The sequence below is a fragment of the Stereum hirsutum genome (genome assembly GCF_000264905.1).
Source record: "Stereum hirsutum FP-91666 SS1 unplaced genomic scaffold STEHIscaffold_7, whole genome shotgun sequence".
Lineage (NCBI taxonomy): Eukaryota > Fungi > Basidiomycota > Agaricomycetes > Russulales > Stereaceae > Stereum > Stereum hirsutum.
Window position 1 is genome coordinate 1,650,798 of NW_006763137.1, and position 24,348 is coordinate 1,675,145.

Genomic DNA, 24,348 nt, shown 5'->3' on the forward strand with positions numbered 1-24,348 from the left:
TGGAAGGACACAAAACGCCGGCTCCGCGCTCGCCACACCTTTGTTCACTCGAAGCGGATGATGGCAACCGAAATCACGCTGCCACGCGACACGATCGCCATTTCGGGCGTTGCTCAGTGCCACCACTTCCCTGTCTTCGCTTGTTTTGTCTCTGAGATCGCACGACCATTCCTTCTTGCTTGTTTTCTTTCCTGCTTTAACTATAACCTGTTCTCGGTGCTTTGGGTACGAACTGTTCTGTGTGCTTCAGGCTACACGTAATCGAGAACTGAGACAAGTCGTAATAATCAGATCCTGTGGACACGCATTGACTCGGGACGCCCGACGCGTATCCATCCAATCATTCACCCGACGCGCCTCTGAGTCCTCACCCGAAGTCTTCACCCACTCCCAACCACAGACCAGCAAGCCAAAATAATCACGATGCCAGTAGACGACTCAGACCCCTTCCAATCCTCGACCCGCCCCCCCCGTTCCCAATCCAAAAACAACCCTTCTCGTTTCCTCTCCGTCTCCACCTCCACCCGCCCCAACTCCAAATCTTCATCAGGCCACCATAGCAGCATCAAACGTAACCGGTCCGCTACATCTCTACGCGATTCGATATCTGGGAACGGCGATTCTCTCGAGGCTTTGGTAGGATTGGGCGGAGGCGGAGGAGGGGGTGGTGGAGGTGGGGCAGGTGGAGGAGGAAGCAGGTTCTCGTTGGCGCATGAGTTGGCTGTTGCGCTATTGCCGGAACCGAGTGCGGGGTCGAAGATGCTCGCGGAGGAGTTTGGGATCGAGTATGACGAGGGCGCGGAGGGCATTGACGGAGATGGGGTCGTGTCTAGTCCTTCTGCTGGGACCGTTGTACCTGCCGCTGATGAAAGCCAGGGTCATGAGGTCGAAGCCATCCAGGCGGCCGATGTTGAAGGTGGTGTTGATGGTTCAGGCCTTGGAGGAGAGACACTTGAGGTCGCACTCGGAACGCCACACTCTACTTCGATGTCAACACTTTCTTCGCCTGGGGGAGGTGCTCTCGGCTCAAGGGACATAAACAGGGATGTCGATCCTTCGTTTGGAAGCCCCGTGCGCTCGTCTTCTACACCACGTCGAGGCTCGGGACCTCCGCAACCGGATGCGATGGCGATATTATCGCAGAGTTTGGAGAGCACGGAGAAGTTCCTCGATCATCTTCGTCGACTGGATACAGACTCCTACGCCACTGCTACGTCTCCTTCTTTCCCTGGATCAGCCTCTCATCGTCCGTCGTCTTCGATCACTTCGATTTCGGGGTTGCCTACTTCGTCTGGTCCTGGCGGAGGGCAACAGGCTTTAGAAAACATCACCCTCGATATGATTAGAAAGATAGAGGAGACGACGAGGAATAGGGAGGAGCAGGTGCGGGAACTGTTGGAGTACGAGAGGGAATTCAGGAGGATTGCGGGTGAGGCTGGTGGGAACGATGCCCTTGCGAGCCTCGACGAATTGGACCCAGTGGAAGACCTGATGGACAACCCCGCCCCTACTACACCTGGTGTAACCGGCGGAGGACACGCGAGGACCGGCTCTGTGGTGAACGGATTACAGAGAGCGGGGACGCTGGATAGTCTGCCGGAAGAGAACTCGGGCGACTGGGAGGTCGATCCGGATCAGCATATGAGGGAGGATGAAGAGGAGAGGGAGAGGGAGGAGGATCCGTACGATTTGGACGGGGATCGCGAGTTGACGCTCGAGGACCTGGACAGGCAGACGGAGCATGGGGGAGACGATCCGACGTTCCTTACTTCGCCCACGCCCGCTCAGACGTCGTTCTCGGAATCAGAACTTCAACCGCGTTCACGCTCTCACACACGCGGCCAGAACTCATTGCATCTGCCGCCTCCGCCACCGATAACTCAGCCACTCACGCCAGCTAAAACGATTCCCCAACTTGCGCATCTGAGGACCTGTACGGCGTCTCTCATTAGCAGCCTTTCGACGATTTCGGAGCATGCACAGGTGAACGGCGCGAAGACGACGGATGCAGGACGGAAGATCAGGGCGCTGAAGAATAAGCTGGGTGGGTGGAGACAGGAGTGGGAGACGGCGGAGAGGAGCAGGGTGAGGATTGAGAGATGGGATGCTGGGTTGGCTGATGGAGATGCACTCGTTGGGGGCGGCGGGAGTGGGAGCGCGACGCCGGTGAAGACGAGAAGGGTGGATGGGCGAGCGTTCGTCAAGGAGCATTTGGAGGCGTTTGAGAAGGCGCTGGTGGAGGCGAATGTGAAGACGCAGGCGATCATGGCAGCTTCTTAGATGTGTTCTGCTTACCTCAGTTCAGGTGGCTCTTTTTCGTTCGGTCATGATTGCTAGCCTTCCACTCACTATATCACGGATACTTCTTCAGGTCTCAACCGTCTTGCTCGATCACGACGACGACGATATATCCCCTCCATACTTTCACTCTTTTCTTTCGTCGTCGAATATCTAAAGGTTTCTCAAGGTTCACGTTTACAATTACACTTACAGCGCTGTTCTGCACACTACTACAATCCTTGACTTATATGCATCCATAGTCTCTCTTTTCTTACTCTCCTCTCCTCGTCCATTTTTCTACGCCGCACAACGTATACGTTTCTCTTATGATGACCTTCACTCTTTCCGTGCTCATATTTCTTTGATCTGGTGTTCAAACCACTTTACAGCTTCGGGGTACATACTAGGGTACATCTGTAGCATGAGGTGCGCGAATACATGGATATCCAACCGTCTGTTGTTTTCCCCCGGATTTGCACCCCCATCGGATTTATGCTGTGATTTTTTCAATTCTCTGTTGACCGACTCGCTAATGGTGTGTGGTTCCGAAGCGATGGCGGCTAGAAGTTCGCCGTCGTAACGATGGACTGACAGCCTTGATCATGAAGAATGGTGAAAGCTGTCAAACAAACAACTCCAGTTTACGGCTTGCACCTTTTCCACAACATGTTCCCCTTCGTTATCCATCGGAGGCCTTTCCTGAAATTTCTTTCACGGACCAGTGCGCGCAGCGTGCGGCAGTGCGAGTGGGTTCAATGGGTTCTGGTCGCTGCGTACAAACGTAATGGGCAACTTTATTGCGTGAGAAAGTGCGGTGAGCGCGTGTAAGGCTCCTGAGCCTCGAGCGTCCTGTCGACGCCCTCGTCGCTTCTCCCCCCATCCCGCTCGCTTTCTGTCATTTTCTCCCTGCGTACCATCTTCGTGCTCTTCGCTTCTGCCTTTGTCGCGCGTCAGAACGCTGCTCCTTTCGTTTCACTTTTTACTCTCAACCGCCACCACCAGCAACACGCAATCAGAACCTTACTCTTGACTTGAACATAATTTTTGCGATTTTTTAACTTGGCTTTTATACCTATTTTGTCTACACAAGTCCAAGTCCGACATCTACTGCTGCTGTTGTCGTCAATTTGACGCTAACAGGAGAAACCGTAACGAACCGATACGCACGACAGGACAGAGCCAAGCACACGACCGGGCGGTAATTACAATACATGGCTCAACCTGTTTTCGACGAGCATCCGCTAGAACAGTATCTGAAGCGTGCGTCTCATTCCGTTGTACTCACATATCTGAAGGCTGACTTCTGTTCTAATGGCGTGCAGAAACGGGAGAGGGCGTCGAGTTGATGCCCGGGACTATGTCCGACTTGCCTTTTCCACAATCGGAGGACGAGGAGGACGAGGATGAGAATGGAGTCGAAGTAAAAGGGGAGGGCGTAGAGGGGGACGATAGGTTCTTTGGGTTGTTGCATCTACTTCCGCCAGCCATGATCCAGTTCGTTGAGGTGCGTTCTTCGTTTCTTGTGAAGCCAAGGCGACCGCGTACGCGAAGACTTCGGCCGTCCTCCGTCCTCTTGAGCAATTCTAAGAATATCCTACGACACGTCCCAATCAGTCGCACAATACGTCAGCTCTTCCCTCAGAACGCTTGATATTAATATGCATCCTCACCTTCCTAGACCCTACTATCCGCGTCAAAGCATGCCCTCCCCAACCGCGAATTCGCAGAACGCTTCAAATACGTCGTCATCTCCTCTTCCCTCCTCTCCCCCTCCCTCTCTACCCCCGCAACCGCCTCCCGCCGCTCATGGCCACCCTCCCAAACACCGCCCGCCCTCCACCTCACCGGTCCATCCTACCCATCCACCCTATCACGCCGAGCCCAAGCCCAAGCACACTCAAGATCTGCTTCCGACTCCTCATATTCACATATACCCGGTGGTGCTGGCTTTGGCGGAGGCTCGAGCTTGCCGATAACGAATTGGAGTGTGGTGTTGGCGGCGGTGGCGGTTATGGCGTTGCTTTGTGGATCGTTGCTTTTTGTGGTGTTGTTTGGGACGGCGGCGTATGTTATGAGAGGACAGACGGTGCAAGGGCATGGAGTCGGTACTCCGGCGAGCAAGCCTGATGTCGTTGAACCTGTGAGTCCACGTCCTCAGCAGCTTCACGGCTTATTGGGATAGTGGCCCGGACCCCTATTAGACTTTGCGGTCCCTTCGCTTTGCTTTTGCGGCCATTGTGGAGATGAACACTTGCTGACGATGATGCCTTCTTCGTGTGATCCGTCACGATGCAATGCGGTGCGGCTTCTTTTGTTGGTTTGGCAGACATTCACCGCTCTCAACGAACTCATCAATGCGAGCGATCTATGGGACTCGGCTGTCCAGGAGGCAATCACTATACTTGAGAAAGATGAGCGGGGGTACGTCACATTTTTCGCCACCTTTTTCCTTCAATTTAGTTTCTTCATTGCTCAATCAACCACTGTACTGGCATGATTCCTTTCACGTCGACAAATTCATTCTACCTAGGCCGTCTTCTCCCTCAACGTCCACTTCTCTCCGCGTTGCGCTGCACACAACGCTGCACATGACCGAATCCCAATCTGAAAACGTCCGCCAACTCCTATCCGCGCTCGCCTCCCACACCGAACTCGCCCAACTGTCAGAGATGTACGCCCCTCCATCCCCCGTCCGCGCTTCTTTCAACACACTCGATTCCCTCTCCCCCTCCGGACCTTCGTTCGACTCAGCCTCGGACAATGAAAAGAAGAGACGGTCATGGAGAGGCGGAGAGACGGGGCAGATCGCTGGTAATGGATGGGTCACGAGCACAAGACCGATGACGCTGCCGATGACACGGAAACGGACGAGGACGCTCTCTGCGCCAGAAGGAAGTAACTTAGCGACGAAAGCAAATAGGGCTTCGTGGGCTGCGGGGAGTAGTAGTTATACGGCGCTGGCGGAGGCGGGGAGTCCGTCGAAGCAGGTGTTGAAGAGGAGGGAGAAGAGGAGGTCGGATTTGAGCGCCCTTCTGGATAGTTCTTCGTTCTCTGCGTCATCATCGAGTTTGGCTGTGGGTGCGGGTCTGGGTTTGGGTTTGGGGAGCACGTCGGCCCCGGCTTCGCCCTTGCCTGATGTCGAGGAGCTGGAAGAGGGGAACGAGACTTCGTCATCATCAGCATCGGAGAAGGCACCACCATCTGGTTCGGGCTCGACTCTGGGTCCGCCGAGGTTGACACCGATAATGGGTGGAGGGAAGTCCTTGCCTGTCACGCCTGATGAGAGGGATGGAGATGTTGTGGCCGGTGCGTTTGGAGCTGCGGCGTTGGAGATGAAGAGAAATAGACGGAGCGGAGGATTGGACATGGTCAAACGGGCCAGAGATTCCGGATCGTCTCAAGGCTCTGGTTCAGGGTCCGGAACGTTTCCCTTTGGATCGCCTACGAGTTCGCAGGAATCGCCGGTGCATAAACGTCACTCTAAAGCCTTTTATGGACCTCAGTCTTCGCCACGAGCATCAGATAAACGACTTTCGATGCTGACGTTCCCGTCGGCGCGTGCAAGTGGCCAGTCGCATACATCCTCCATGACCTCGTCTTCCCGCTTCACCTCCCTCCATCCAGCCAATTCGTCCCGTAATTCCGTACTGTCGCCCTCTTCGACGCATTCTACGACGATACATCAAGCGCAACCTAGGCACCCGCTGTCGCTCTCTACCCTGCACAATGCTCTCCAATCCGCGCTCTCTTCCAAACGTTATGCCGCGTCTCATCTTCTCGCCCTGCGGTTTGTGGAAGAAGACGACTATGAAGATGTGTATTGGGAGGATGTGAGGAGCGTGATGGGATTATTGACGAGCGCGTTAGCGGGTGCGGTCGTGGGACTATGTCAAGTTCTGGACGAGGTAGAAGGCCAGAGACTTCGTGACCAGACGCCCAGTCCCGCTCTGGACGGACCAATCCAACCATTCCGACACAGTCGCAGTCACCTCGCATCATACTTCAGTGGCGAAGACGCCGACGACTCGGACAACGAGGCCCAACTCGCGAACGGGAACGGTTCGGCGTTCCAGGGTGGTCTAGCGGCGTCCGCTGCGGCAAAGTTCGCGCCCACTCCGTCTTCGTTGAACTCGATCAACAGGGTCATTTCGAGAAAGCGGACGATGGAGGAGATGAGGGATTTCGCGCCGGTCCCGAGTCATCTTGCGAGGTTTGCGGAACATGTGGATGCGATCTCGGGGGCGTTGCACGATGCGCATATGCAGCTCGAGCTTTGTGTGGGTGCGCTGAGCGATGGAGAAGGCGATGGAGAGGCTGAGGGTGTGTCTCCGACTGAGGGTACAGATGCGCAGGGCCACGGTGGCGAGCAGCAGCAGCAGCAGCACGAAGCGCTGGAGGCTTATGAGCGACTCCGTCGTGAGCTCGGACTTGCACTTCGGGAATGTGAACGCGGTCGGGAACGACTCCTCGAGATCGTCTCTCCTCGTCACCCTCATTTAGGCTCTCATTCCAAGTCTTCGTCGACCTCTGAGGATGAAGTCCCTGCACTAGGACCCGACGCTGGTAGCGAAGACTTGGACTCCGACCGGCCACACTCCATCGGATTCCCGAAGATGCCTGTCACCGGAGATGGGGATGCAGTCTTGGTGGAGGGCCACCAGCCTGAACTCGACCATGGTCTAGGACTCAAGTTGGGCGGCGAGGACGAAGATGGAGAGCTTTCTATCCCGATGCCGATCGAACAGGTATTCGAGGCGGAGAGTTCGGTGGGGAAATTTACGAGGGAGAGGAGCAAGTTGAGTAGGGAGGAGAGGATCAAGCTTGCGAAGGCGAGGAGGGAGAGCGGTGGGTCGGTGGCCGGCATCATGGGCTCTCTGGACTCAAATGATGCTTCGCTTGACGGAGAGGGTGAGGGAAGTGGCAGGAGGGAGAGATGGGGTCCTGGAGGCGAGGTAGTGCAGGAGCTGAAAGATGTGATATGGAAGGTGGGAGAGAAGAGGAGGAAGATGGCTGAGGCTTCTAATGGGACTCAGGCTCGTGATGAAAGAAGGGAGAGGGGCGCCTCGATGGACGCGGGGAAGCTATTTAGGTCTGCTGCTCCAGGTGTAGGCAGCTCGGTCTCTGTTCCCAGTAGACCCGTGTCGGAAGCTTTCGTCGGTTCGCCTGGACAGGGTCTTGGGTTCTTCACGTCATCAACAGCTGCAGAGTCGGACTCTGCTCTGCAACCAGAGTTGACTCTGCGGCTCAATGGACTAAGTCTTGAGCCTGATGTTCTCGAGGCGGACGAAGATGATGAGACCACATCGTCCTCGTCAATCACCATCAACGGTCATGGTGGCCCTCCCTCAATTTCGATACCCATACTTGAGCAGGACGAAGGGGCGGATGAGGGTGTTACCATTGTTGTGGATGATGACGCATCATGACACTCATGACCGGGGGCCACCTACTCGCTCGCGCGCCTTTCTCTCTTCCTCGTCACGTATTCTCGTGAGTATATAGCCCCCATCTCTTCATTATCTTCTCCATTGTTTCTGTACCTGTCTTGTGCACCTCCTACTTGGACTCTGCTCTCGTCCCATATATGTCTTGCTCTCCCGCTTTTGATCGCTCACTCGGAACACCCACACACTACTATCCCCTTTGCGCCGTACGGTTCATTTCCCTTCCACCTATGCCTCGCCCTATCTCTCTGTCTCTCCGCATGATCTCTCACCACCACATAGCACCACATCGTCCCGCAAGTCTACATATCACACAATCTACCTCTGAATCTCATATTTGCATACCACGTACTTACACCCAAACTCTGCAAACGCGGACTGTTTCTCCCCGAACTACCTTCACTAGCTCACCCTTGTGCCCAACCAAGTACTTATTTCGTGCGACGTGGCGCACCGTCTTATATATCTTAATATGCCTTATTCATTATTCCTCACTTTCTTTATTTCTTCGTTACCGCGCGATCATTCGCGCATCGTTTGGATACGCTGGCATTGGTTCAGTATTGTTATCTGTTAATCATTGTCTCTATAATTCAAACATTCTAGTTGTTAGAGAGTCGTGCTTGTGCTCGCGCTACTAGCCATTGTTCGTGAAGATACTGTAGTACTTCAATGCGATAGTACTTCCTGCCTTCCTTCTTCCGACATCGGGTCCCATCCAAGAGTCATCGTTGGGACAGACTAAACATTCGACACAGATAATTTGTCTGAGCCGGTGTTCGAACTGGACTACCTCATAAGCACATTGCAAAGAGAGTTTCCGGGGACGGGGAAGACGACGGTATGATGTATGAGGTCAAAGAGGGCGACAGCGGGAGGGATAGCGAGGTAGCAAACGACGGTCGGTACGCAGCCAATCTGTGGAACAAGATGGATATAGTAGTTCGGCACTGCGAATTCTCCCATTCAGAACCCTCTTTTTGCTACACAATAGGTTTGAGATTGAAGAAAATCATAAGAGATTATCTTGCTCAGTTGTCAAACCTCACCACTTGCGCGTTCGTAACGCATACGTGACCTGTTTCGTCAAATGCCACTTGTCTCTGAAAGCGGCCGTCACTACGCCCTCTGGATTGTTTCTCGGGTGTAGTCGTCCGTGCAACGCTGTTGACGAAATCTGCCCCTTTATCTGCCGTATACGCTCCAAAGCCTGAGCGGCGGAAGGGCGTTTTTTGGGGTTCGTGTGGCTCATTCTGCGGATGAGTGGTTTGAATGCTTCGAAGTCGCCTGCGAACGGCTAAGAATCCGATGGGGAGAAAGCAAATCAGAGAGACTCAGGCTTGGGTGGATATCCCACTAATGCACCGGCAGGACCAACCTCGAGTAGGTGCTTCTCAAAGACCTTCCCCAGTGTATACAGATCCGGCTTGAATGCATCGTAAGGCTGTATAGGTCTCATCGACGTCTCCGGAGCATGTATACAAGCCTTCGAGATGACCCTGATGGTTTTATCTTCTCTGGGTCCGCTGCTGTCGAATTTGATGGACTCGCCAAAGTCGATGAAGTAGTATCTGACGCCCCCGACCCGGGTGCGAGTTCGAGTACCGCTGAATGGGCGGCCTTGGGCGTCACAGTAGCCGTCTGCGTGGAAGCCGCGCGGGTACATGTTACCGGGATCCATGACGATGTTACTCATGCTGCAGTCTCTGTCAGATATGGTCGTATTGTTAGGTTAGGTCTAAGTAGTAGGCATTCTGTCTGAGCTGGTTACCTGTGTGCAACGCCGACTTCATGCAGAAAGGCCAAGCCCTAGCGTAGCGTCAGAACCATAGGCCTGAGGTTGTCATGCGGATTAGCAAAGGTCACGCAAGCGTACCTCCAATGTCTGTTCCATGAAGTCCACCCCCTCGCCCACTGTGTCAAACTCTGGCGCAGTCAACTCCAAATATAATGGAAACACCATGAACAACGAATCCGTCGTGCGTAGTGTGTCTAGCAACGGCAATGCATGGTTGCGCGGATCATGTGAAAGGTCGTCCGAAGAGAGGAAAGTATTCACTTCCAGCTCCTTCGACTTGGTTAGGAGCGGAACCCTCTTCAACATGACTCTGCGTCCGTCGGCTATGCGCATGGCGTCCATGACTTTGCATCCGTAAGCCTCCTGTATTTGCTGTTAGCAAAGACATACAACATACAATTGGGATAAAACGGCTTACAGAATGGACAACGGCATCCTCGCATCGACCATATGGACGTCTGACTTTACGAGTGTTGCTCGTCGAAGTCCAGGAAGGAATCCACCCAGGACGAAACCGAGGGCGAATCATGTAGCCTTTCGACTCGAGCCACGGCTGAATATGAGTCCATTGGTACTCCCATGCACGAAGAGCGAAAGTATCGTCGACGAAATTATCATTCTTGGACTCCGAGTGATTACTCGACGAGGAAAGAAGTTCGGGATGAGCCTTCAGGACGTCGTCGTGCTCTAGCCATCCGGGCCAAGGGAGATCAGCTAGTTGCAACTGCCTCCCATGGAAATTAGAGGAGTTGTGACGAGCTATCTGCCATGAGCAATGCATATCTGTTACGTCGAACAGTGAATGTCGAGGTTTACTAGGTGAATAAAGACATTCCGTGAGAAGACGAGGGTCAGCGGTTCAGCGCCCAGCTCAAGAGGGCTCCACGGCCAGTGATTCGGGAAGCTCAACGAGCGTGAAAATGACGTTCATAGCAGAGCCAATAAGCAAGAGCCCTTTCTTTATGGGAAAATAACCTTGCAATGATAGAAACCTCTTTGTGACCTGCTGCCGGGTGAGAGGTTGGTGAGAGGAACGCCAGGGTCATGCCGGTGGAAGACCATTGCAATTTGAATTTGCAGAATGTTAACTGAATGCGCCAGGCTCCGGGATTCCCCGTCTGCTTGTGTACCACAACCAGTCCTTGTATCAATCCCCAACGTCAAGCTATCTACTAAGTACTAAGTGCTTGGGACCTTGCCCGTTCTGACCCAAGCGCGGACATCGATTGGTTCCGATTATATCCAATGGGACGCTAGCCCCGCACGCCGCATCCCGCAAGACGTCAAAGAGTTCGAGCATGGAGGTTGAGACCATAGTAAAATATACGATTTCCTCGCTCATTGTTGCTCGCGTTGGGGTGGATGACAAACGGGAGCACAGGTCGATTCTCAGTCGTCTGTGGTCTGTTCTAACGGCATGACGCGTCGCGTCGCGTCCCGATCACACTAGTCGTGTCAATACCTATTATATAGATCACAACTTGCAAACACCCGAATCAATCATTCCTTCGTCAATCCCCAAGAATTCCGAGTGACCAATCGATTGCAATCGTACACTGCACAACGTACGCAGAGAACTCAGGAAGAATGACTGACTGTAACTCAGACAGGACAGGGATAAAACATCAAAAAAAAAGGAAGAACAGAATAAAGGCAAGAAAGTGGGCAGATTCCAACAAATGGGAAACAGAGGGGAAATGACAACAGACATAGGAGCAAAGCGAGGAAAGAAAAAGTATGAGGGAACGGAGGGAGACAGAAGAGATGGGAGAAGAGGAGAGGAGGCAGTAAATATCAGAATGGGATGGGATAAGATTCGGTGAAAGAGAGAACAGGTGGCAAGACTACTCGAGAGCACAGGATAACAAGGGACGCATGGAATTGTACTGTAATAGCGCAGAACGACAGGGTTGGAGGACCGTGTTGGGATGGTCAAGTGGGTGGGTGGAGAGTCGTGGAAATAGGGGCACTGGGCAGAGAGGGGTGGCGGGCAAGAGGGTGGCGGAGAAGTGGCAGGGGTAGACGTGACGATTAGATCAAACAGGGGCTATCTATGTAAATGAGCTGAGAGTCAGAGAAGCAGATAATTGAGAAAGATATCCACAAGGAAGAAGGCAACGGCAATATGTGACAAAATGGGAAGGCAGGATGATAAATAAAAGTGTCGAAGATCCGAAAGCAGGAAGTGAGTTGCATACGAAGAAAACGCCAAAAAAAGTTGACGACGAACAAGGAGAATAAAGAGGGAAAAAAAAACTCCTCGACAACCCTAAGTTACCCGACAGCGAGACGTACCAAGAAAGTAGAACAAGAGACAGTGAGGGGTGATTACGGAGACAAGGATGGATAAAGGAGCAACACTGACCGCGACTGATCAGCATAGGCGAACGAAACCGAAAGAGCTGGCGAAATTATATGCAGACCGAACGACCCGAACAATTCACGATATCACGATGCAGGCAACAATGTACCGATACCTACAACCCATTGTCCCATAACCGACGAAACCTAGAACAGGCCGCCTCGTCCTCACTTCATCGTCGAGATCCCCAAGTCATCCGCGTTCACCCAACTCGAGAATTCTCCAAACGAGTCCGTATCAAAAGTCAGGTCGGGGAACTCCAAGAAGTCATTGTTCGAAAACAGACTGCTCAGGTCACCGTTCACCCCTCCTGCACCGCCACCCAAATCCATACCCATACCAAAACCACCAGCACCCGCGCCACCTCCCATACCCCCAGCACCTGGGCCTGGACCACCCGACCCTGGTGGACCCGTCGTCGAAGCTGTGGCTGGTCGAGTCGGTGGTCCGCCCATACCGCCGCCAGTGCCGTTCAGAAGAGCAGAAGGTGAAGGCGCAGACATGCTCGGCGGTGCGCTTGCAGGCGTCGGAGGTTGCTGCTGCTGCTGTTGATGCTGCTGAGGATTTTGAGGGCCGCCGTTGTTGTGGAGTCCAGAAGGACCACCTGGACCGCCACTACCCATCTCCTCGCCGTCAGGCTTCTTGTTCTGCCCCTGTCCACCTTGCCCTTGTCCTTGCCCTGGCATTGGCTGATTTGGTGGATGCATTCCGCCAGGCATGGGTCCCTTCTGTTGTTGCTGTTGAGGCGGCATACGTCCGGGTTGGGGAGGTCTAGGCTGTTGGCCAGTTTGCATCATATGGTTGAAATCACTCGACGAGGGTGAGCCTGAGTTCATGCTTTGTATCATCCCTTGGAGACCGCCCTGGTTCAGGCCGCCCTGGTTCAAACCGTGCTTGTGAATGTTAACCATCTCGTTCCGATACTGCTGTGGCCCTGGGAACTGCATCTACGAACCAACGACCTGTGAGTGTTCACGAAGTACGATATACCACAGTGGAGATAACACACCGGTTGGCCCTGCTGCATTCCCTGCTGCATCATCCCCGGAGCTCCAGGATGCGGCGCCATCGAAGGACTCATCGCATGCATCGGTGCACCAATGTTAGGCGGTAGCCCCATCCCACCTCCGATCCCCATACCCCCACCTACACCTGCCATCGCTCCCGACTGCATCTTCATCATATGTTGTGGACCAGGTTGCCCAGCGAATGCCGGCATGCCCGGCTGCTGCTGTTGACCACCAGGCCCACCCATCTGTCCTCCCGGACCTCCCATCTGACCTGGCCCGGGTCCTGGCCCACCTGGATGTTGTCGAATGCCGTTTGGCATGCCGCCGGGTGGAAGACCGTTTGACATACCCTGCGGACCTGGACCGCCGGGAGGTGCGAAAGGGCCGCCCATTGGCTGCATAGGCTGCATCGGAGGCTGCTCTGCGGGATTAGGCGTTCGTCGAACCCTTTTACGTTCAGGCGGTGATGCGTCCGTTCGTGGAAGTTGTTCGTGCTGTGTAAAGCAAAAACAAGAGAAATATTAACTCGAGTACTTCCTTGCGCGTAGAAGAGTAGTTTGTGGAGAATAGAGACGATACCTCTTCGCCTGGCGATGTGCTACTCCGTTTCGAGCCTCGTTGCTGTGGAGGATACGGTTGTGGTATATTCCCTGGCCCAAGTTGTTGCTGAGTCTGCTGTGGTGTCCGGTTCGGTGGCGGTTGCATATGACCCGATGGACCCGGTTGAGAATTCTGCGCCATCCCGTTCTTCGCTCGTATCCGCCGTGCGATGGTCAATACCTTGTTCTGTTTCACCACAAGTAATTAATATCGAACCAGCAGGAAAAGTCGGCACCCTCGTGGCCGAACGACAGCACGAACGAATGACGCACCATCTCATCGACGGTCAAAACAGACGCGTCCTTCTCGCCTATACCCGCTTCCAACTTCGCCGCACCCATTAACTCCGGCGAGATTGCCGAGAAATCTTTAGCGATCTGTGCTTCACTCGGGTTGAACGTCCTCATCGACGGACTCTGTGGGACATGCATTCCGCCGTGACCCTGCGAAGAAGGTGTGTCCTGCCGACTGGGCGGTCTCCCGCCATGCGAACCACTGCCGCCGATCTGCGCAAACGTTTGTGTTGGCGTCGGGTGTGCTGAACCGATCTGTTGCTGAGACTGCTGCTGCTGCTGAGGACCCTGAGGGTGAGGACCTGGACCATTCGGAGGTGGCATGCCGCCCATGGGCCGATTTGCGTGATGCATATGCGGCGTCTGAGGAGCTGTTCCGTGTGGCGGTTGACCTTGTTGGCTCGGATGTGGTGATGGTGCCATGGTAGGTGACTGGAAAGGTTGACCTGCGCCGTTCGGCGGTCCTCGATGTTGTGGTCCGCCCTGCATCGGTGGTCCTCGTTGTGGTCCAGCTCCTGGGTGTCCTCCTGGACCAGGCTGTCCTGGCTGCTGCTGTGGCGGCGGTGGTGCGAAGTTTTGACCGGGTGCACTACCTGGTGGGCCTTGAGGTACGGGGATGCCGTTTGGCTGAGGCGCGCCGGGCGGCATTTGGAAGCCCGGAGGATTTGGTCCGGGGATGGGTGGCTGACCACCGGGAACGACGCCGTTCATCATCTGGCCGTTGGGAGGCGGGAGGCTGCCTGGTGGCGGTCGTGGGATGCCGTTGACTGCAGAAGGAGTAAAGCGAGGACCACCTGGTTGTTGTGCGTTTGGTGGCGCACCTGCTCGTTGGGCTTGTTGTTGCTGGAGGACTTGTTGACGCTGAAGTGGGTTCTGCACAGATGCGGAAGTAAAACGTGAGTTGGAAGCGCTCGTTTATTTTACAAAATGGAGACAAAAGGTTCAGAACAGTGTACTCGAGTCGGTGTGACTCGGGTGTACGTCTCCCAACGACGGCACCTTGCCGGTAAGACACTCCTTAATCGTTTATGGAATGCAACTCGCGAGAACCTGACCGAACGGGAAGAACAAAAGCATAAATACGCACCTGCACATAAAGCAATCCATCTTCTGAGCCTTGACCGCTGTTTTTCGCCTGGAAAAGGACCCAGAAGACACTCCACCACCTATAACATCGAAGGAAGCATGCGTGAGAACGTCGTATCGGATCGTATCGAGCAGTCAAGTGGGGGGCGCAAAGCAAAACGTAAAAAGTAACCAAAATAGCGAAGAAAAATGACGCACTCGAACAGAAGGCCCTGTGGCGCATTTATAGGCGGCTGAGGATCCGGAGAGATTTCTGCTTCGTTGACGAGTTCTTGAGCAGTCTTGTGGTACCCACGCTTCTTGCAGTAGTCGTAGATGTATATGTGGAACCTAAGCGATAGTAGCACCGACATTAGCCGAGCATGCTGAGGCTGAATAGAATTGACGACGAACATCTTATCACCTTCCCAAGAGACGCCATTTGATGGTGGGGAAGACTCTGAGGTCGGTGGCAGAGCTAGTTGTCTTTGCGGAGGAGCTGTGGCCATCTCTCACAGAGACAGCGACGATGAGAAAGACAGCGACGACGATGAAAGCGCCAACCGAGGTTATAGTGGTGATGGTCGAGGGGAAAGATGTGGCACGCTGTCCGTGACGGCGGTGAGAGGGAATGACGGGGAAGGGGATAGCGTGGGCGCCTATGTGTCAATGGGCTGGGCGCGTGGACGGAATAAGGCAGCTCGAGGGCGGTGGCGACAGATGTGACGACCGCTTCGGGGTTGCTGGGCGTTGTCGACGACGGCGACGGCGACGACGAGAGAGATGAGGGTGACGGTGACGGTGAAGAGGAAGGTGGTGAACCGGGCAGGACGGGAGTGGGAAGGGGTGGATGAATGCTGGCTCGCGCTTTCCACGCTCGAGCATGTCGTCGGCCCGCCAATCGATACAGCTCTCCCGGCCGAAGCCCGTCCGTGTCCGGCTCTTCCGGCCAAGCAAAAATAAAGAGCAGTGCGTAAAAATCAACAAAAAATACAGCAGGACAGTGCAGCAACTACAATACATGGCAGGCAAAATGTCAAACAAACAAGCGACGAACAGCGGCTATATGCTATTAGGGTCTTCGAACGACAGCGATCTGGAAGTCCCACCCCCCAACGAGATATTTCACCTCCACCAAACGCTTAATCTCCCTCCACCCACTGCTCACCTCCTCCTGCCCGTCAAGCGACGGCATCACGTAGATGAAGTCGGCCGGCGAGATCAATGATCTCAACAGAGAGCCCATAAGGAAGGCGATGAGTGCCACAATGATGACTGTCGATAGCGGATATGAAGCTCTCGTCCACGACCCGTTCCGTCGAGAAAGACTCTCGACTCCGGTCTCCCCGCTGACCCCCATGCCATTCCCATCATCAACGCTGCTCTGCAGAGATCCCTTCCGTTTGATGATGCTCCAACCTATTCCCAGAGGTGAACCCGTCCGAATCCCGCTCCTATTGCCAGGCCCTCCCGAACTGTCCGATGGTCCTGGCGGCGAAATCGAGGTGAACCGTGCGAGCGCGATAGAATATGGATACTGCAACGAATACGAGTTGAGGAATCCCAGGAATCCTTTCCCTCCACCGACTGCAGGTGATGGCAAAGGTAACTCCTGTGGCTTGACGCTGCTTGGAGGCGTATTCTGATTCGTTCGTACCCGATAAATAGGGGAAACGCATGGATGGCATAACAAACGTGGTAAACGGCATCATCGGCGATTTGAGACGGGATAGAGCCATGAGTTTCTCGCGTGACAGATGGAAACAGCGGAAGGAAAGGATGTGGGGTAGGATATCAAATTCTCACCTGACCCGATGCCTCGGGAAGACTCTCCGACGACGTGCTTCCGTCCTCCAAGAAGCCCTCTTTTGTCGTGTCTCCTGGTGTGTGCACGACGCTCGAGATGAGGGTGGAAGGGTCGAGGAGATGTTCCGAGATCCCGAGGGGTTTCGAGAGCTCAGTGGGCAGCTGGTCGTCCGGCGATGGGTTTGAATGCCTGTGAGATGGTCACGGGTTCATAATCAGGATGAAGTGAGAAGAAAACAAGGAGAAGGATAACGGAAGGAGATAGAAGATAGGGGATTTAGAAGTTAATTGGTGAGCGCAATCAGTACGAGCGCTGAGGCTGGGCGCTTGGGGCTTACGAACAATTCGCCATAGGCGTACCGCGTACCGCTGTTCTCCAATCAAAGGTGAAATGAAAACGCACTCACCTCGTAAGAACAGTCATCCTCGACACCCTGTCGTCTTGCAGCTCTTCTCTCCCCAAATTCGTCAACGACTCCTTCTCACCTTCCACTTTCACCACATTTCCCTCCACTGTCACCGTGACCCCGTCCTTCCCATCACCTGTTCCTCCTTTGATACTCTTTCTCCCGATCGTCCCAGCGCTCGCACTCGCCGTGGCGGTGGCATCTTTCTGGGCCAGTGGTCGAACTTCGAGCTCAACAACGGCTCCCTTCTCCTGTAAGTCTACCAACCATCTCGGCTTTGGCGGTGGTCCTCTCGTCTCCCCCGTCAACGGATCTTGCAACGTCGATATCTGCTGTTGAGCCTGTGCCGTTGGTAACGTCAACCTCAGCAGATGTCTTGGTGGGCTGTCGGTTGTGAGGCCGGAGGAATGCATAGGCGAAGAAGGGATGGTGTGCAGAGTATATGTCAGTGGTAGGATGTTATCTGTTGAGGTCGTTGAATCTGTTTTCTCGGTCGTACTGACATCGGTTGACGTGGAGGTAGAGGCTGCAGAGGGTGGACTGGTGGTGGACGAGGTGTCGGAGGAGGTAGCGGGACCAGTCAATGGAATCGGCTTTCCACTACTGCTGGCACCGTTGTATTGTATCCTTGACTTTAGCTTCACATCGTACCCTCCCTCGTAAAGCTTGGTATCGACGATTATCTCAGCGACCACCAGATCCGAATGATGTCGGACCTCTCCCCTCAGTGTGAACGCAGACTTTGAAGGTACATTGGTACCGGTGGAAGAAGTGGCAGAGGAAGAGGCTGCCTTCAACGCCGACTCGCTTGACCGTGCACGAATTGTTGAGGCCGAGATCGTCCGAGCCCTAGGTGCAGAACCAGGTAATAATGAAGAGCTTGACCCAGACGACACGGATAATGAATGTCCTCTTGTTGGACTGAGGCTCATCGTCGGTGCCGACGAAGATGGGGTCATCGTGATCGTCGAGTTGACACTAGCCGTTGAACTTGACGACAAAGACGAATCGAAGGAAGAGGTGATCGGAAACTCAGCATTAGATGGTCTGGGAGTAGCAGAGGGGTCGCCTATTGTGGGACTCGACGCGGGCGAAGCGACCAAGCCCGGTGAGGACGTCGATCCAGAGATAGCGGTACCCGCACTCGCCAAGGGACTGAGCAAGACCACACATCTATACACCTGTTCGTCAGGACTATACCTCGTCTCCACCAATACCCTCTTCTCGTCTTTCCTTCTCATCGTCCACCCCCCAGTCTCACCAGCTACCATACCGCTGCCGATCGCCGCCCCTTCAATCTGTAGCCCTCCTCCTTCTGCGCTCTTGTCCACAAAGACGACCCCCATGGTGGGCAGCCTCGTGAACGGTAGCGGCGCGACCTGTTTCATGTATGTCTCAAGGCCGAGAATGGCCTTGACGAACGTAGCGTTGTTCATGTTGTTCACAGCCGCAGGCACCGACCCTGCATAATCGACCGCGACGATCCTCGTACACCTCGTTGACGGGATCGCATACTTCTCGGTAGTATACGGGTCGAGTGTTTGGAGCACCCATCCATCCACCAACATTCTACCCACTGGCAATCCATATGGATTGTACTTCGTCGCGGCGAACCCTTTCGCATTCGCCGAATCGGGTGAGAACGATGCCGAGACAATGAATATCGCCGACCGTGACGGATCGGACAATGACATCGAAGACGAAGTCGCCGCAGGAATCTCCGCATCATTCCTCTTTCCCCGCGCTAACACACTCGCCACGTAAAAGCCCCTATCCCGGAAGGGAAACCCTCCTTTGCTAACCACAAATGCGGTATGACATTCCGCCCCGAAAGATTCCAAGAGTTGAGCACCGTCGAACCGATCGTCCCATCGTCTACGACAGTCATAAGAGGTTATGACAGCAGCAATCTCTTCCGCAGAAATACCTTCGATGACTTTCTCACCCTTGTGCACGGGGATGGAGGCTGAAACTTCGGGTTCGATCTTGCGGTGGACAGGGAAGCCTTTGTCGCTTACGAGCGTCCAGTCGTCGGACAAAGGGCGGGAATATGTGCGTTGGACGTAGGAAAGTGCTTCGAGTGCGTGTTGCATTGGTGGTTTGGACGGAGATGGACCAGAATCACCGCTAGATGTGGCGGGCGACATGGCTGCGATCGTCGATGAAGTCGTGCTCGCCGCTTGGTCCATGGCGAATGTGAAGTACCTCGCCAACGGACTCGGGAACTTGGGCGCCGCAGACGTCCATATCGAATTCCCCACCGCATTAGCCGCCGAATTTCCCGACGACTTGCCGTCCACACTCGGTGTTGACGAACCATCAGACCCTTCTGCCGCCCCCGACTCATCGCTACTCCACTCCGCTCTTCTCCTTCGTATGACACCGAGCACGGGAGGCTGGTCCAGCGGTATTCGTACGGGTTTTATGCGTTTCTGCTTACTGAGTGACTTCAGTTCGTGTTCCGGCAGCTCCTCCACGTCGACGATGACCTTCGCTCCATTTACCATCACGACACCTCTCTCCCTCCCAGGCCCCTTCCTCACAATAGCCATCAACCTCTCGTCACCCGCCAACACCGCATCATGCGTCAACGTCAACCATAGACCCCCTCCGCCAGAGGATAATCGGTGCCGTCGAAAGCAGGATATTGACTGTGGTGGGGGATCGACGACGATATCGAGCGAGGATGCCCATGTATCGATATCGCAACGGAGCTCACATTCGATGATGGGCATCGAATTCGACGGTGAATCTGGTTCAGGGAGGACCGCACTACCGGCGGTATTGACATTATCCGTCCCAGGAATCGTCCTCCGGGTCGTCGAGGCCTCATACTCGATTCTGAAACTCCCTCGCTCGTGATCATACCTCACCTCGTTCGCCCTCGCTCCTGCCAGCCTCGTTACCGTCGGCGGCCCGCCGCATTTGATCGCAAACTCGCCGATGCCGGCTAAAGCTGTGACCATCTGCTGAGGAATGGAGGCCTTGTTCGACCATCCTTTCGGATCGGACTGTTCGAGGAGGGTGAGAAGGGTGGTTGTCGGAGAGAGCGCCTCAATGGAGAAACCTTGTAGATCGACTTGAGTGCGGATGACGTTAGGTTCGAGAGCAGGGATATTAGGGAAGAGGTTTGGTTCATCGGCAGAAAAAGCAAAGACGTGGACAGTAGAAGGGGATTTATAGACGGTCTTCAGAAGTACAGAGTCCCTCGCACTGTGAAAGCATAAGAACGAATGTGATGCCGCATGAGTGGCGTGACTTACTTGGCGGGCCACGCCGCTCGAGTCTTGATGTGCCACAATTGTGTTAGCTCGTTGACGTCTTCGAGAAGGACGGCGTCTTCGTGCTGCTTGTCCCAATACATTCGGGCACCAGGAGATGTGATTGCTGCGTACAGGTCCCAAAGGCCAACACCAACGAACGTAGCCTCCGCTCGATAAACGACCAAAGTTGGGTCGATGGAGTCGAGTTGAGTGACAGAAACGCCCTTCGCTTCCGTTGCTGTTCGAATGGAGTATCAGTTTATCGTCGTACACTGAAATAGGAGTCAACTCACTTCGTTTCCATTTAGCCTCCGGCTCCTGTAACAGCGAGGAAAAATAAATATAGTTGCGCCTCACACGGCTCAATACAGACTTCTCCATCGCCTGTGTGCGTTCGGTGTTCGTGCGGAGGAGCCGTGGAGGTAATGGTGTTTTGGAACCACTCGAAACACTACCACCCGTCGCGGCGGACGAAACGGTCTGGAAGCTCATATCTGCAGTACTGGTCGCATCTTGAAGCATCTGCTCCGACATGAAGAACGATGATGGATTCCGGTCTTCAAGGTTTTCAATGTTCTGGGGAATCCCATTCAAGCGTAGGCCGCTGGATGGACCCGAACGTTCGATCGTTATGCGAACCTTCAAGAGAGAATGGTCGTCCGGAAGGGGAGAGTGATTGACACGGAAGAGGGCATCCTCGTACTCTGGGGCAGAAATGGTAGGTGATAACGCCACGGAACTGTTTCGGAAGGCTCGAGCGGTCCATGGCAGTTTAGCGAGTTTATCAGAAGAAGCTTTAGTAGAGAGTTGAATATCCCAGCCTTCGTTGACCGGAATGCTGAATTCAACGGTACGAGTTAAACGTCGATGTTCACGGATAGCGTGTAGTTTGTCGAGGCCTTGAGGTGTCTCCGTAGATGCCGAATGGGTAGCATCGTCGTCCTCGGGGGTGATAGTGTAATCGATAGTGAGTGCCTCTCGATCAATCTCAAACCGTACACGTTCGATAGACACGCCGTTTCCATAGCCGGTGAGAAGTGGAACGCGAGTACCACGTTTAATGACGATCTTGTAGAGACCTAAGACCATAGATGCGAGCTGTTGTGCAAAGCTGGCCGAGGAACCGAAGTTCCACATAGCTCGTAGATCATGTTGCCAAAAGCAGGTTATGCGAAGACGGCCGGTGGTCGATCTCTTCATTTGTGAGTCGTCGGTTGGAGATGACGAAGGTGGTGGAGTAGTGGTGGATGTAGAAGATGATGGTGGTACATGTTGAATACACCAGGCAAAGACTAATGTTGTTTGAGTGGTGTTGCGCATGAAGTGTGAAGACTGGTGACTCACGCCTGACATTAGAACGGACGTATGGTGGTGAGGGCCTAAGGTATGCCGGTTCGTCTGCAGATCGTGGTAGAGAAGTCGATACGTCTATGACGGTCGTTGTGTCATTAAATGTGCGAGATATCGTAACAGCATCCCTAGGGCTGCACACGCGGTCAAAATGTGGCGCTCAGGGGATGAGGTATTCAACGTACTTTGCTGGCCAGCCCAACGTAAAATTCGTCTTCGATATTCGCGTCGTGGGGTCAAACATCTCAACCAACGACGCTCCTTCCACAGCAGGATCCCACTCCCTTCTCAGCTCCGGTGTGGCAAGGACGGACTTCCATGCGTCGAGAGCAATGGCCTCTTCTCCGGTAGGTACATCGAGGACTATGCGGTAAACTGCCTCTTCAGCCTTATTGGCCCTGCGGTGTATGACAACATCTGAGGGTTCTGGTAGGGAGGTCAAGGAGCGACCCTTTCCTTTCGTTCGCGCTGAGGTAGAGTCGTTGGGGATGGGGACACGTTTCCATTCAGGAGCAGAGGCGGATGTGAGCAGCTTCCTGAAGTTGGACTGGGCTTCGTTCAGTGCATTGTACCAAGACTGTCTCAGACTTCCATATATCCTGTCAAGACCTGCGTTGAAAAAAATTCGAGAGAAAACATACCTTGTACCGTCCGACATATGCATGAGTGGGGGGAGCAAGAAAGCTGCAATTGGCACGTTGACCGTGCTTGGGGACGTGACGCCATTACGGAACCTCGCCACGCGGGCCACACGCGAGACAATTATTGGACTTGGTTCCGGTCTGAGCGGAAGCTCCGTATCTTGTCTTTCATCTGACTCACATCCATCTTTTGGCGAGAACGAGTCCCTCGACATGTCGCCATTCAACGATTCCGAGCGTGTTCTCAGTATCCAGTCCCATGTCTCGTTCGGGTACGTTGGGGGGAAGGCTGCTGTGTTTCCTCTACAGCTTCTTGGCTATGATGTCGATGTAGGCTTTCCTTGAAATCGAGTTAGAAGTAGTACGTCTGATAGTGGCTTGTCCAAGGTCATCAATACTGTCAACTTCTCTAATCACTCTGGTAAGCCCTACGTATGTCCTCAGAGTGCTCCCTGACCTTCAATGGACTAGCATGATAGGGTACGGCCGATTTAGCGGAACCAAGGCGAATGCTGCAGACCTAAATGGCCTCTTCCAGGCCATGGAGCAGAATGGGTTTCTATTTCCTTCTCGACTATTAACAGGTCAGCTACTGGTTAACGCTCGAAATTTGACTTATCTGACTGACTGGGCGTAGGATATATACCTGGCGCCGAGGCACTCTCTACTGTGGCGGAACTGGCTCAGAAGCTACAGGACAAATATCCCGAACTAATCTATCTCTTGGATCGTACGCACCTCTCCTACTTCTCTCTTTCCTGTTTTTATACTTTGAAACCTTACACAATTAATTTCAGCTGTCATCGGTGATTCGGGGAAGTTGTACGTTGCCGCGGACGTTATCCCTGTTTACCGCTCCATGTTGAAGAGGGCCACAATCATCACACCAAATTGGTTTGAGGTGGAGTGAGTCATAACTACTGTAAATACCCGTAACACGATAACAACAATTCTAATACACGTTAATTATTGCAGAGTATTGACGGATACGAAGATCGAGGACCGTGCCTCCCTCCAGACCGCACTCACCACGCTGCACAAAACTTACTCGGTTCCACATGTCGTGATCAGCTCTATACCCCTCAAACCCTGGCTCATCGACATCATTCCATCGGATTCTCGACCCTCTACACCAGATCAGGACTTCCTTCTCTGCATAACCTCTTCCCAAAACACTTCATCCGACGACGTGTTGTCCGAAATCCACATTTGCCGCATACCACTCATACCAGGCTACTTCTCCGGCGTCGGTGACCTCTTCTCCGCTCTCGTTCTCGCGCACTTCAAATCGCGCACAACATCTACCGAAACATTACCGGAATCCCCACTTGCTCATGCAACGTCTCTCGCTCTGACAAAGACACATGCGATTCTTCAACTCACGCATGAATATGCCTCCACGCTACCACCTGAAGATCGTACAACAACGGACGAGGAATTAGACGCCAAAGAACCGGAGAGAAAGATTCGGAGGATGAAGGGGAGAGAGCTGAGGTTGATACAAGGGCAGGATATCTTGAGAGGGACTCCTGAAGCCATGGGTGAAGTTCGGAAGATGCATGCCTGGGACGGATTTTGGGCGTGATAGGTTGTTTCGCTCGCCGTGTCAGAGGCGATGCGGTGGGCGTAAAAAATCTAGCTTAGAAGTGGCACATAAATACGTAGACTTTAGACGGGAATATACGACGTATTTCAGTTTGCGAATTTCCGGTAGAAATTTCAGTGTTCGTATATAGTAAACTAGAGCCGTTCGCTATATATGTTGTCTTGTGCGGTGCCACACAGACACAGATTCGCAAATCGCATTTGCCTCTCTCCTTTTGATCTGCGACTCCATATCTCCACCTCAAGTATAGTCTACCTATGCTACTCGGAGTCCTATTGCTGCAACTACAGGGTATGCTTCGGGCCACGACAAGGAGGGGACACATACTGTAAGTACGCCACTGAGCACAGAGTGCACCCGATGAACCGATCAGAAACGCTGGTGACGCGCGTCCTGACCGGCATCACATCGCATCCACTTTCA

The 24,348-nt window shown here is 53.8% G+C and overlaps 6 protein-coding genes across 6 annotated transcripts; 3 read left to right on the forward strand and 3 right to left on the reverse strand.

Annotated features, from left to right (window-relative positions):
- The first annotated feature begins 358 nt into the window (after positions 1–358).
- Positions 359–2,746, forward strand: STEHIDRAFT_97644 (uncharacterized protein). Its single transcript, XM_007304390.1, has 6 exons — positions 359–849; positions 949–1,246; positions 1,307–1,519; positions 1,751–2,133; positions 2,173–2,305; positions 2,372–2,746. Exons 1-5 carry the CDS (start codon positions 424–426, stop codon positions 2,278–2,280), a joined length of 1,428 nt encoding a protein of 475 aa, XP_007304452.1. The 5' UTR covers positions 359–423; the 3' UTR covers positions 2,281–2,305; positions 2,372–2,746.
- A 414-nt stretch (positions 2,747–3,160) lies between these two features.
- On the forward strand, positions 3,161–8,201 carry STEHIDRAFT_139566 (uncharacterized protein). Its single transcript, XM_007304391.1, has 5 exons — positions 3,161–3,540; positions 3,603–3,784; positions 3,959–4,420; positions 4,607–4,701; positions 4,811–8,201. Exons 1-5 carry the CDS (start codon positions 3,492–3,494, stop codon positions 7,704–7,706), a joined length of 3,684 nt encoding a protein of 1,227 aa, XP_007304453.1. The 5' UTR covers positions 3,161–3,491; the 3' UTR covers positions 7,707–8,201.
- A 568-nt stretch (positions 8,202–8,769) lies between these two features.
- On the reverse strand, positions 8,770–10,307 carry STEHIDRAFT_168726 (uncharacterized protein; the record flags this gene model as incomplete). The annotated part of the gene is made up of 5 exons (XM_007304392.1): positions 9,941–10,307; positions 9,601–9,885; positions 9,496–9,533; positions 9,090–9,430; positions 8,770–9,011 (listed from the first exon to the last, which is right to left on the reverse strand). The coding sequence occupies exons 1-5, from the start codon at positions 10,301–10,303 to the stop codon at positions 8,770–8,772; spliced, it is 1,269 nt and encodes a 422-aa protein (XP_007304454.1). The 5' UTR covers positions 10,304–10,307.
- A 4,646-nt stretch (positions 10,308–14,953) lies between these two features.
- On the reverse strand, positions 14,954–15,361 carry STEHIDRAFT_57390 (uncharacterized protein; the record flags this gene model as incomplete). The annotated part of the gene is made up of 2 exons (XM_007303915.1): positions 14,954–15,203; positions 15,267–15,361. The coding sequence occupies 2 exons, from the start codon at positions 15,359–15,361 to the stop codon at positions 14,954–14,956; spliced, it is 345 nt and encodes a 114-aa protein (XP_007303977.1).
- A 466-nt stretch (positions 15,362–15,827) lies between these two features.
- Positions 15,828–22,346, reverse strand: STEHIDRAFT_79492 (uncharacterized protein). Its single transcript, XM_007304000.1, has 8 exons — positions 22,320–22,346; positions 21,864–22,265; positions 21,673–21,812; positions 20,622–21,620; positions 20,329–20,566; positions 17,066–20,278; positions 16,659–16,848; positions 15,828–16,494 (listed from the first exon to the last, which is right to left on the reverse strand). Exons 1-8 carry the CDS (start codon positions 22,340–22,342, stop codon positions 15,925–15,927), a joined length of 5,775 nt encoding a protein of 1,924 aa, XP_007304062.1. The 5' UTR covers positions 22,343–22,346; the 3' UTR covers positions 15,828–15,924.
- A 163-nt stretch (positions 22,347–22,509) lies between these two features.
- Positions 22,510–24,068, forward strand: STEHIDRAFT_121683 (Ribokinase-like protein). The gene is made up of 6 exons (XM_007304393.1): positions 22,510–22,649; positions 22,707–22,740; positions 22,799–22,903; positions 22,957–23,049; positions 23,117–23,225; positions 23,295–24,068. Exons 1-6 carry the CDS (start codon positions 22,533–22,535, stop codon positions 23,902–23,904), a joined length of 1,068 nt encoding a protein of 355 aa, XP_007304455.1. The 5' UTR covers positions 22,510–22,532; the 3' UTR covers positions 23,905–24,068.
- Positions 24,069–24,348: the final 280 nt, after the last annotated feature.